General features: G+C 36.9%; 1 protein-coding gene across 1 annotated transcript; it reads left to right on the top strand.

The window, feature by feature from the left end:
- Window positions 1–6,054: 6,054 nt before the first annotated feature.
- On the top strand, window positions 6,055–7,174 carry LOC149196523 (putative boron transporter 2). The gene is made up of 4 exons (XM_089403759.1): window positions 6,055–6,126; window positions 6,320–6,415; window positions 6,513–6,650; window positions 6,746–7,174. Exons 2-4 carry the CDS (start codon window positions 6,380–6,382, stop codon window positions 6,869–6,871), a joined length of 300 nt encoding a protein of 99 aa, XP_089259885.1. The 5' UTR covers window positions 6,055–6,126; window positions 6,320–6,379; the 3' UTR covers window positions 6,872–7,174.
- The last annotated feature ends 5,126 nt before the right edge of the window (window positions 7,175–12,300 follow it).

The raw sequence follows: 12,300 nt of genomic DNA, 5'->3' as shown, positions 1-12,300 counted from the left end.
CTCGGATATTTGAAGAAGAAAAAGAACAACAAGGTTAATTTTAGGGGCGAATAATCGCCCAAAGGCGAAATTTAAGGCTTTTTATATTTTAATGGGGTGAATTTTTAATTAAAATAATAATTTTTTTTTTTTATATAATTAGCCCATATTTTATTTAAAAATTAATTTATTTTTTTATTTTAGCCCAGGGCGGATAAACTAACCGAATCGTATTTGATCAAAATCGCCCCATTTTGATATTTGCGGAATCGTATTTGATCAAAATCGCCCCATTTTGATATTTGCTCCTGGTTTGGGAGAGCAAAATCACCATTTTTGATTTACAGTTTGGGTTTTCTGGTTTGGGAGTGGTTTGTGAGGGTCGATTTGGTCATGGGATGTTAGATTTGTTTTGAAATGGAGGGAGGAGCTTAATTTGTTTTCAAATGGAGGGCGGCTCCCTGTTTTGACGGATTCAGCCCGCTGTTTTGGTGTATATGGCTCCTGGGTCCCTGTATAAAAATGGTTTTGAAATAGGTTTTTCATCCTAGTTCACAAATCTAAATGTTCTAGTTAGCAGCAGCAGTTTCGGTGGGATATTCTTGCATTTTCAGATTTCAATCCGCTTATTCTTCTCTGGTTTCGGTATCCATTGTTTCTTGGATTTGAACGGCTCATGCCACTGCAGCAGCAACAACAACAGTCGGTACTTGACCGAATTGTTGGCTGAGCGCGAGAAATTAGGCCCCTTTATTCTCATGTTCGTGTAAAAGGTATATTAACTCTGCTGATATTCAAGCATGGGATAAGTAGCCGTGATCTGCTTACTCTTTTTATGATTGTCTGTGTCCTCCCTTTTGTTGTGTTGTTGAGCTGGAAAGTTATCAGTACTTACCCTAAATATTACAGCATTTGGATGTTTGCAGTCTGCCAGTATCCCAAGATGAATATTGTGATGGAGAAGGCAACTTCCTGCTTCTGATTCCCATGTATTGTTCGTGTTGGAAAGATCTAGGCAATGATTGTTGTATTGTTCATATTTTTCATTCAGCTTGATCTTGGTACAATTGTCTCAAATGTCTTTTATGGTGAGAGGGAGCGTTATAGTCATGTTGCCAAGTATGGGCTGGTTCATAGGGTTGAGTGGGGGAATTGGGTGTTTTCTTGCCTGAGTCATGGGTCAGTTAGCACTATTTATATCAAATGTGGCCTGAATGCTGTTTGAAACTGGAGATACTGATGACCTCAATGATGTGAAAAATTGGAGATACCGTATGGCCTCAATGGTGTTTGTAATCAAAATTTGGATTGAACACAGTGTCTGTATAGACTGTAGTTCAAGTTTTGTATAGACCTTTTGAAAAGTTTTCGAGGCAAGAAATCTGTTGTATTAATATTGTCTGATTTGTAATAGAGAAACTGCTATGAGGTGCTTTGGACTACTTGGGAATGAATTTTTGTCTCAGATGTCGATAGTCTGTACTGTGGTAGACAATAAGATGATTTCTTTTCTCAGGGATTGCAATTGCTTTTCGGAAGATGGGGTATACCTGTTCATGGTACTTCTTTCGACATCAAGTTGATAAACCTTCCCTTAGACTTGAGTTTTGTTTGGTTCTTGTTCGTTGGGTGATGATAAAAAATGTAATATTCATTTGTATTTGTTGATTTTATACTCATGGAACTTGTTTCTTATTGTACTCAGTTCTTTTGATGCAAGAAAGAACAACAGACTAGTTTGAGCTTGAGGTACTTGAAGCGGCAGCAGCTCTCTTCTCAAGCGGTATGTGTTCTAGTTCTCAAGTGTAATATGAGTAAATTTAGAATGTACTGCCGTTTGACAATACTTGTAAGCACTTTGAAGCAAATGTGGCCTGAATGCTGTTTGAAACTGGAGATACTGATGACCTCAATGATGTGAAAAATTGGAGATACCGTATGGCCTCAATGGTGTTTGTAATCAAAATTTGGATTGAACACAGTGTCTGTATAGACTGTAGTTCAAGTTTTGTATAGACCTTTTGAAAAGTTTTCATAAGAGGTACTTGAAGCGGCAACAGCTCTCTTCTCAAGCGGTATGTGTTCTAGTTCTCAAGTGTAATATGAGTAAATTTAGAATGTACTACCTTAGTTGTCATTTCATCATCCAACAACAACTCTAATGTGTTCAAAAAACTTGGCTACCTCCACCATCGTTGCCCGATGAGAGATAATCCTTCTCCCTTCTCCTCTTCATTTGGTTATCCTTTGCCATCATACTAGAATACAATCTCCTCCACAATTGTAGTCTTCATCTCAAGGAATTCACATGACAAATGAGTCTCTCTTTGTGGTTAATTGTACTATACCTTGGGTGCCAACATTCATAATTCTTGTTGTTGAACCAAGCTCTCCAGTTGCAGCAATAAGCTTGACACCTTTGTCTTATTGATTGCATTCTTTGAACAATGTTACTCAAGCCAATCCTTAAACCTTGGATTGATCAACCGATCTCTAAAGAACATTGCATCATGATGTTGTTCATCCCCTCTTCTACAATTTCTCTCTTATAGATGCATTCTTTGATTGTTCAAGGCCTCCTCCTTAATGACATTTGAGGGATAATTTTGCCTCCTTCCTTGTCTTAACATAAACTTGGTTTTGTTATCCATCTTTCACATGGCTGCTAGGATCCATGGTCACTTCTGAAAATTGCTTGCAAGGTTATCTTGCCTTCATTATGCATTGTTTTTTCCTTTTGGAAACTCATCCTTCCTTGAGGATTGTCTAGCATCTACTACCTCAATTTGGATTTCTTGGATCAATTTAGTGCTCTCGTTCTCCTTTTGGACCAGTTGTCCATTCTCCTCACATGCAAAGCATGCATTCACATAAAATTCACCAATTTTAAAAATAAAAGGTTACCTGGCCTCTTCTGATGCCTCCAACATCAAATTTTGTCTTCCTTCCATGCTTTAGGAAGGTACTCCTTCTCTTTCTTCTATTCTTATGACTACTATGAATGATTGTCCCTCTTGAAAATCCTTATCATCTGCATCTATACACATAGCATCAGTATCATAATCACCAAGCTCTTTAGCCCCATATGGTATATATGTTACGAGCACTTCTAGCTAACCTCCCATGAGACTTTCATTTATTGTCTCATCGACATCCTCTTTGTGTAGCTCCCTCTACTGTTATGATGCTTTTTCCACCATATCTTCTATCAACAAATCCATATGTTGATTTGAACTCTTTATGCAGTCCATGAGACTCTCTGATAGTCTCTCTTCAACATCTTCCTCATCATCAAGGACTATTCCCTGCTCTGGTTCAAAATAGTGAACTAATTCAACTTTAGGCTCAACAGGTGCTTCATCTTCCTCCCTAGCTTTCTAGCTTTAGGGGGCTTCCTCTTAAAATCTTTTTTCTGACAAGTAATTTGGCCTTCTTCCTTAGGTCCCATCTCTACCTTTGGTATTCTCTTTCAAGCCTCATTTTGACTATGTTGAATCTCTCCTTCAACTCATAAATCTCCTTTTCAATTTCTTCTTTACTCATGCCATTTTCCTTGGCATGCTTCTCCCTTTTGTTATGGCCTCTCTTTGAATTATGTCCATCAGTGACCATCTTCTTTCCTCCTTTCTTGTGAGCTTTCTCTTGCTCATTGTGAGCTACACTCAAGCCCCTTTAACAATTCTTCTCCATCACTTGTTACCCAATATCTCACCCACTTCACCTCAACCTAGGCTTTTGGTATTCCTCTAGTTCCCTCCTTTGGAACCCACTTGAGCATGCTCTGGGCTTCTATGGCTTCTACACTTTTCTCACCTTTTGAGAACTCCACTTGTTCTCTTCTCTTTGAGGACCTCAGCTAGAAACCTTCTATGTTTTTTTTTGTAGCCTATTTGTTGTAAGTTTCTTGCCATACACTTTAAGAACTTTATTGGTCCTCTGTTACCACTCCTTCTACTATTACCACTGTAAGGATTAACTCCTTGTATACATTTAAAAAAAAATACAAACTAGTTACCTACTAGTTCCTTAACCTCTGAGGTCTCAATATCTCAGTTCTTCCTAGCTCTACACTTGGTTGGTACTTCTTTAATATGCTCCAATCCTGTATTCCGTTCTCAATCTCTTTCTCTTCTCACTTTTTTTCTTAGGTTCCTCTTGCCCAAAATTTTCTTGGTTTCTTTGTCTCAACTTTGATGTCTCTTCTTCACGAGCAATCTTATAAATCTTTTTGGTTCACTGCAGAAACCTCCTCAATCACTTGTCAATCCCCAAGAGCATCAATATTGCTCTAGTACCACTTAATGCATACCTTTTGGTTACTCTCATATTTCCATCATTCAACGTAGTCCATCTCATTCATTCACCTTCCCATTTTTGGGTCTTCCGGTCCCTTTTTCTAGCAGCCTTAATTGTGGAACCTTACGTCATGACCCACTAGTCAATTGCTCTATTCCTTTGACCTTTGACATAACAAACAATCTTGATTTTCCCAGATTGTCCACAAGTTCTTTCTCACAGTGACTATACTCGCCCCTGTCTTGCGTTCTAAACCTCCCTACTACCTTCAACACAAACACCCTTAATAAATATCTTCGCATAACCCACTTAGTTGTTCTAGGTCACTAGACAGTTCTCAACCTCCTTAGTTGAAGATTTGTTCCCACTGTGCCTTGAAACCTCACAGAATCTGCTTAAAGTGTGTAATAATTCTCCCAGGCCAAACTTGAAGTCAACACACACACCTGTCTCCTGGTATTTGAAAGCACTCAATCTCAATAATAAAGGTGCTTAGGCCTAACTTTACTCATATTACACTTGAGGTACTTGAAGCGGCAGCAGCTCTCTTCTCAAGCGGTATGTGTTCTAGTTCTCAAGTGTAATATGAGTAAATGGAGCAGTAAAGGACATATTAACTGTTATACGCTTTTGATTTTTCTGCCTTTGAGAACCTTGTGAGTTGTATGTCATTGAAGGGTGACTTGGTTTGAATAGTTAGCTTTGGAGAGCAGTTAGAGGAAGAAATAACTCAAACCTAAACTCAACAATGGAATTTTTATCAATGTGTCCATTCCAATAGATTATTATTCTAAATCTGGATGATGTGGCAACAATAATTATATATTTTTTGGAATGTACCTCAGTGAATGATCACCTTTTGTAATATTTTAAGTGCCGCTACATAGAGATGTTATTTCTATGCTTAATTAATTGCATTGATGTGCCATAGAGCAATGCAATGCATCTGGATACTTGAAGTCTTGGAATTGCAGAGCAGCATTTGCTTGATTCCTTGGTAGCTGTTTGAAGATCCTAACCAAACTGATGTTTCTTTCAGAATTGTGGTTCTTTGTCATAGTAGTATAGTACGCTGTTCCTGAGATTACCTTTGGTTCTGTTCTGAGATCTGTAGAGAATTGTTGAGCAAGGGGGAGGATAGCTTCATCTTAAAGCATCCCTCTACCCAACGTTAAGCTTGATGGGAAGAATTATCCTATCTTCAAGTGAAGGGTGCTAAACATATAATTGAAGAATTGATTGTTAAGACTTGTGGAGGGTAAGAAGACAAATTGCACTGTTGCTAAAGAATTAGTAAAGCTTTTGGCGCACAATGAAGATGTGCAGTACATTATAAGCTTTACTATTGCAGATCATATTGGTCCTCAAATTAGAAGTTTGATTAGTTCTTGTAAGATTTGGACTAGGATTCTCTAACAGAACAAGGATTCTCTATTCTAGGAAATGACTGTATGCATTTTAAATGATTGGTTGTGTATATCACTGTTTATACGATACATATTCAGGATGTGCAAGATCAATTTGGAGCAGTTGATGATAGAATTGATCCTAAAGTTCGTAGTGCCACTGTTCCAATGGTTGAAAAAAATGTTTCAGCCATTTGTGACCAGTGTGAATGCCACTGATAAAGTGGCTAACTTTCTTGGTGGAATGTTACTGCAGAAAGAACATTGTTGGAACAGATTCACTTAAAAGAGTGTATACCGAGCACTTACACTGAAATCACTAAGAAGAAAGGGAAGAAGTCTGCATAGAAAAGTTTAAAGGAAAGTTCACAAAAAACCCTTGAAAAATGATGTTGTATCAAGCAGGGCCATTATTGCAGAGATTGTGTCAAGGCCCATTACCACAGTAAATATATATTATTTAGAACTATGTTGTAATTTTTGTCAGGGTTCATGTTTAGGTTCAACTATCACTGGCTACCCTATTCTGGAAGAGCTTTTGCTCTCCTGAAGACATCTTGATCTAACTCTTCATTCTTTGTTTTCACCTCCATAAAAAATCTCTAGTGGATTCATAAATTTTCCTTTTATTGTGACAGACTATTTTATGTGGTATTGTTGGCATACCTCCTTCAAATGGTGTTATTCCTGAATCTCCAATGCACATGAAAGGCTTAGCTACCCTCAAACATCAGGTACTAATATATTGGAATTATCAATTGCAGCTTCTCAGGGAAAAGACACAATTCAGACATTTTATAGACGAGTAACTTACAAGTACTTTTGTTACAGTTGGTGCTTAGCAAGTTAGTGACAACAATCTGGAAAAGTATGCAGAAAAATTCAACCTTAGGGCAATTATACAGAAACATGCAAGAAGCCTATGAGCAAATGCAGACCCCAATGGTTTATCAGCCTCCACCTGCCTTGGTAATGGTCTTATTTTTGAGTTTGGGTGTTTCATTTTATCTAATTTTCCTCTCCCTTTATTTATTTGTCTTGTCATGTCCCAACCATTTATGCAGGCACTTAAGGAATTGAAAGAGACCACAATTCAGTTGGCCGCAAGTACTGGGAATATGGATGCCCAGTTGATGAATCAATTTTTAATGTTGACAAGGACGTGGATGACCTGCTTCCTGTTGAGGTGAAAGAACAACAATTGAGTAATTTGTTGCAATCTCTGATGGCGGTTGGCTGCCTTGCAGTAATGCCCATCATTAGAAAGATCCCAACTTCTGTGCTTTGGGGTTACTTTGCCTTCATAAACTTGTGTTATTGGTCTGTTTTCCCATCGGGAAAATCAATAATGCAAGGTCAAATCAGTTGTGAATGATTGATGGCATAATGAAAAGGCGAACCTTTACTCAAAAAAATAATAATAGATCATTTTTTATAAATGTAGCTTTAGAATGATCTTGCTTTGAAGTAGAGACTAAAATCAAGGAAATGATAGGAAGCCTACAATGTTGGATTAGTGCTTAGTTCAAATAAGCATGACAATGAGAGGCCTTTTGAACATGATTGTGAGGTTATTGTTGATTCAAATATTTTTTCAGCAGAAAAATAAAGCATGGAGTGAACATTTAGTGCACAAATATCCCCTGTTTTAATGGATGACTAAAACCAGGAGGCCTTACAACCATATATGTAAAGTCAAGTCAATGGTTCTACATGGTTCAGTCATTTAATATACTCAAAACTTTAGCCCAAAAATTAATACAATATAAGTCTGCTCTAGAATACAACAGAAGCAAAATAGATCACATGTATGCCCTTCCCACACTCATTTCTTCTACTAATTTTGGACACTGACTACCATTTCAGTTCTGGGCATTTTTGTGGTATTGATGTTTGGCCCAACGGATACCAGCCGAAGTCCCTTCCTTCACCATTTTGGCCCCAGCAGACGCCGCACATTTCATCTTCTTGTTAGTTGTTATAATCTGCTAATCTGGTCAAGACCACAGACTTGTTTTTCTGTGCTGTGTCCTGGTCGTTGTATGAATAAACCCACTGCTTAGGCCCATGTAAGCCCAAATGAATTTCTACGCTCATTGGAAGCCATTAATGCAATCAAATACTGTTCACACAGCGCTTCAATATTTCTAAAATAGTTAAATTGATGTTCACTAGAAGTGTAACAGAGGAACTGAAACTATGAATAGGTTGGACAATCATTGTTGATTCAAATATAACAAAAGATATAATTAATGTTTCTAGAGTAGAAGATACATTTGAGTGGAATTGTCCTTAGCTCAATTGTAATCGCAGCGCTATGTCTTTATTTAAATTCAGTGACTGCAAAAAAATATAATGGGTGTGGATGGTTTCTAAGGTTGAAAAGGAGATGTCAATATGGTGTAATAGATGGTTATCATCAAGGGGGATAAGTTAGTGCTGGTGAAATCCCTACTTGAAGCCATCCCTGTGAGCAAATGCAGACCCCAATGGTTTATCATCCTCCACCTGCCTTGGTAATGGTCTTATTTTTGAGTTTGGGTGTTTCATTTTATCTAATTTTCCTCTCCCTTTATTTATTTGTCTTGTCATGTCCCAACCATTTATGCAGGCACTTAAGGAATTGAAAGAGAGTACTTTGAGACATTTGAGAAGGAAAGGGCCAGTGAACTAGGTTTCTTTGGTTTTTAGTGCATTTGTTTGCATTCTATATTTGTAGAGATTACATCTCAGATTAAACTTTGAGTTGGGCTCATGCTCTGGCCATCAAAGCATTTGAATGCTGGGGGTTTTACACCCCTTTAAAGTTTTGCAGCGATCTTTTGATTAGATTTTCAATGTAAGACTTCACGGAAGTCAAAAACTGGCAGGCAGAAAAAGTCATGCATGCTGTACTGACAATGAGATGTCTAGGGTAGTTTAAAATAACTTCTTGTTTCTTTTGAATAAATCTTCTTGTAATACTAGAGAGGCCACTCAGTTTTGGTGATATTTTTAGTGCTTTGTTTAGTTATGTGAATTCGTTAGATGCAAAACAAGTATTGGTTAATTTCATGAAAACCAATCTGCAGAATTGGAAATGTAAGCATATGTGCATGAATGTAGTAGAGAAAGGGGTACTGTTCTAATTGAAGTGAGAGTGAAAGAGACCTTTTGAAAATGTTATTGTTTCAAGCAGTTGGAACGGTATCAGTAGGAATCAGTATGCAGAAATTAAACAGAATAAATGGGAATCAAGGCGAATCAAGCATTGTATTGCATATCAAATCTAATAAAGTACCAATGATTCTACAGCTCTGGTTAAGTACTCAATAGTGCTTCCAAGGTTGCAGAACTTCAATCTACAGTCATAGATATTGAATGGGTGTTTGCAGTTATATTGTTCCTCTGCCAAGAACTCTGCTCTTTTGGACCTCAATTCCCCTCAAATAAAAATGTTCTGTTTAATTGGAACTTATTTACATCCTAACATGCAGGTTGATTTCTCCAAGAGAATTTACCTGGGCAACAAATGATATCCAAGTTGAAATCTTAACAATGGAATTAACTAATTATTTTCAATCGATTTCCTTCATTGTTGCTGGTTGATTTTTCCTGGGATTATCGACATCTCATTTATTGGGTTCACCTCACCCTGATTTGAACTTCTTTCATTTGAATCAACTTCATCTCTGGTTAGAACATTTTTTGATTGATTTCATTTTCCAACAAATGTGGTATTTAAGTTACTTTCTTCTTGCAAGTCGATTTTACCGTTATTAGTACACTGCTAGTAGATTTGTTTGACATGATCATTTTCTTCAATTTCAGGGTCGACTAGCTTAATGATAGTGTCCTTTTGCTTCAGCTCATGTTCATTCATCAGTTCTCAATTGATTCTCTTTGTGTTCAAAATGGATTCAAGTAGCTTAGGAATTACATCGATTTCCATGTTCATTCATCAGTTCTCAACTGATTCTCTCTGTGTTCAATGGATTCAAGTAGCTTGGAAATCACATCAATTTCCTTTTATATTGTATTAAAATGTACAGGAATGTCATAGTGGAATTGCTTTCCACAACAATACTTCTTTGTAACTATGGACTTTATCTCAACTCAACTGGATTTCATTTCTAACAAGAGATTTCCTTAATAAATTCCTCTTGACAAATTTTTCTGTTATAAAACTTTGCAAAAGCATACCCTTGGTATAGCTCACTACACAAGAAAATTCATTTTTGAAGCATAATTCTTATACTTGCAACTTTCATTTCTCTGTATAGACTTTCTAGAAAATAAATTGCGTGTAAAGAGTCTATATTCCACTCTTGGATTCATTTTGTTCGAGAGTTATGTGAAGGACTAACGAACCTAGTAGTCACAGGACGAAACAAACCCTGAGGCAGTAAAAATTTGTACATGGGTCCACATTTGCTCCCGTTATGGTCCTTACAGAGAGTGCATTGAAGGTAGGTATGTTGCAGTTGGTAGAATATGACGAATGTGCTCCCTTCATGTTCTCTAAGACGACAACTTACAATTATTTGACAATTTCCTCATCCAAATGATTTTGAATGAGTAATTTCATCTAAATTTAACTGATTTTCAAACTGGGATTTAGTCTTCTTAATTTAACTGATTTTCAAATTGAGATTTAGTTAGTGTTATTGAGGAGTGAAATAGAAACTGATTTTCTCTTGCAGAGAATAACAAGGATTGGTGTGAGCTTATACTCTGCCTTATAGATCTTCAAATACAGATAAGCTCTTGTATCCCTATTTCAATCACATAATTTAAATGAATATAATGTCATTTTATTAGAAAAATGCAATGAGTATGAAATAGATCATCAGAATGGCCACTGTAGCCCAGGCTGGTGAGAACTTGAGTATTTTATATCTGACTAAACACATGCACATGAAAAGAAACATCACCTGACACAGACATGAACAGGATAGAATCTAGATATTAGAATTTTGGGGAAAAACAATTGCGCCTTAACATAGAGCTTCTTATCCTACACCACACATTTCACTCTTTCAAGGTGGAGTTACAAACTGAACATGCAATGACTGAGCTGCATGGTCACCAAAGTTGTAACACACCCAAAAAAACAATGCTTCATATCGGCTTCTCAATTATGTGTGTTTAGCATTAGTGATATAGTCTCTTCTGAACTTTTATTTCAAGTAGAAATTTGATTAAATTTCAGAAGTGCAAGAAATCACAGAAAACCCTCCGGCAGTAAATTGATAGGAGAAATCTTCAAAAAAACCTAGAAGCTGTCCTGTTCATATCGTCCTGGACTTTTCAGCCAAGTTAATATATCTGTAAAGAATACTATTTTATCCTGAGAAAAGATTGACACTTTGTTTATCACCAGATGAAAATAAATTAGAAGCAAAACATCAGGTTGGTGACAAATCCAAAACAAGTTGCAAGACTGTAACCCAATCTGCAAAACATCAAAAAACTGATTGTCCCAGAGTGGGATGCACTATGGGAAGCTGTGCTGTCCCATCTTTTACTAGTGTCAGCTTCATAGCACCTGCTTCCATTTCCAGCAGCTCTGTCTTTAAGAGAGCATCGGCCTCTATCTTGATAGTGTTGTCATCAAGAGATTTGTAGCTGATTTCCATTTTTAATCTTTATGGCAGCTGTTTATAGTCCTGTAGGACTGAAAGTATGGATGTTGCAAAGCTTCATTAGCTGTTATTCTTTTGTTTCCATCCACTTGTAACATTTGTTTCAGCAAATCCACACCTTCTAGACACCCAACATTTTTAACAAATCTTGTGAGGGATGGGAAAGGCTTTCCCGGATTTGGAAATATGATATCCAACTGCTCCTTTACAGATTGCCCACGAAATAGCGGCTCACCGATGAACAATTCTGCCGACATGTTATTTGTTGCTTTTTTCTAGACTAGCTCTCACAAAGCATTTGAGTTGTTCCTATTCCTGGTTGGTTTTTTTATAATTTTATAGACAAGTTCCATGTCGTGGAAATGTGAAAAAAGATAGTGATATTGCCACCATGTGGCTCTTATCATATATGGTTTTATACTTCTTCAAAAAATTCTCTAAGAGTTCACAATGCTAAAATTCACTAGGACTTTACAAAGTTTTATTATTTAGTGAAAGACTTGCCAAGTTCTTACAAGATTTTATAATTGAGTAAAATATTCGCCATGCCTGGTGAGAGATTCGCCAGAAAATTATATATACATATTATATTATTGATAAAATCGCCTTCCATTTTTCCTATATACCATGGAGATTCGCCCAATTATTATATTTATAAATTTGGGGGGGTTCTTAAAATTTTCCCTGAAGAACAGTCATCACAAATTTGTCAGGTGCCATCTGAGCAGGCTTTCAGAGAATTACAGGTTCCATTCCATATGTTGCACAACCCATCTGAGGGCAAGTGGTGTGATGAGGTAAATCACTGCTCTTCTCCGCTAGCAGGCTGCAAAGCTCAAAATTGAGTTGTGGATGATTCACCAATTTCAAAGCATGATAGCTATCCCAAACTTTTGTACAGTTCTTCAAGTCAGTCTAGCAATAATGTATATATGCTACAGGACCCTTTTGTACAATTTCTTGTTTCAACAAAGAAGGTCAGCAGCTTCCTGATC

Source organism: Pinus tabuliformis, chromosome 2_2 (genome assembly GCF_031772625.1).
Source record: "Pinus tabuliformis cultivar Carrire ecotype Pingquan chromosome 2_2, CPIR1, whole genome shotgun sequence".
Taxonomy (NCBI): Eukaryota; Viridiplantae; Streptophyta; class Pinopsida; order Pinales; family Pinaceae; genus Pinus; species Pinus tabuliformis.
This window is presented reverse-complemented; position numbering and strand designations above follow the sequence as displayed.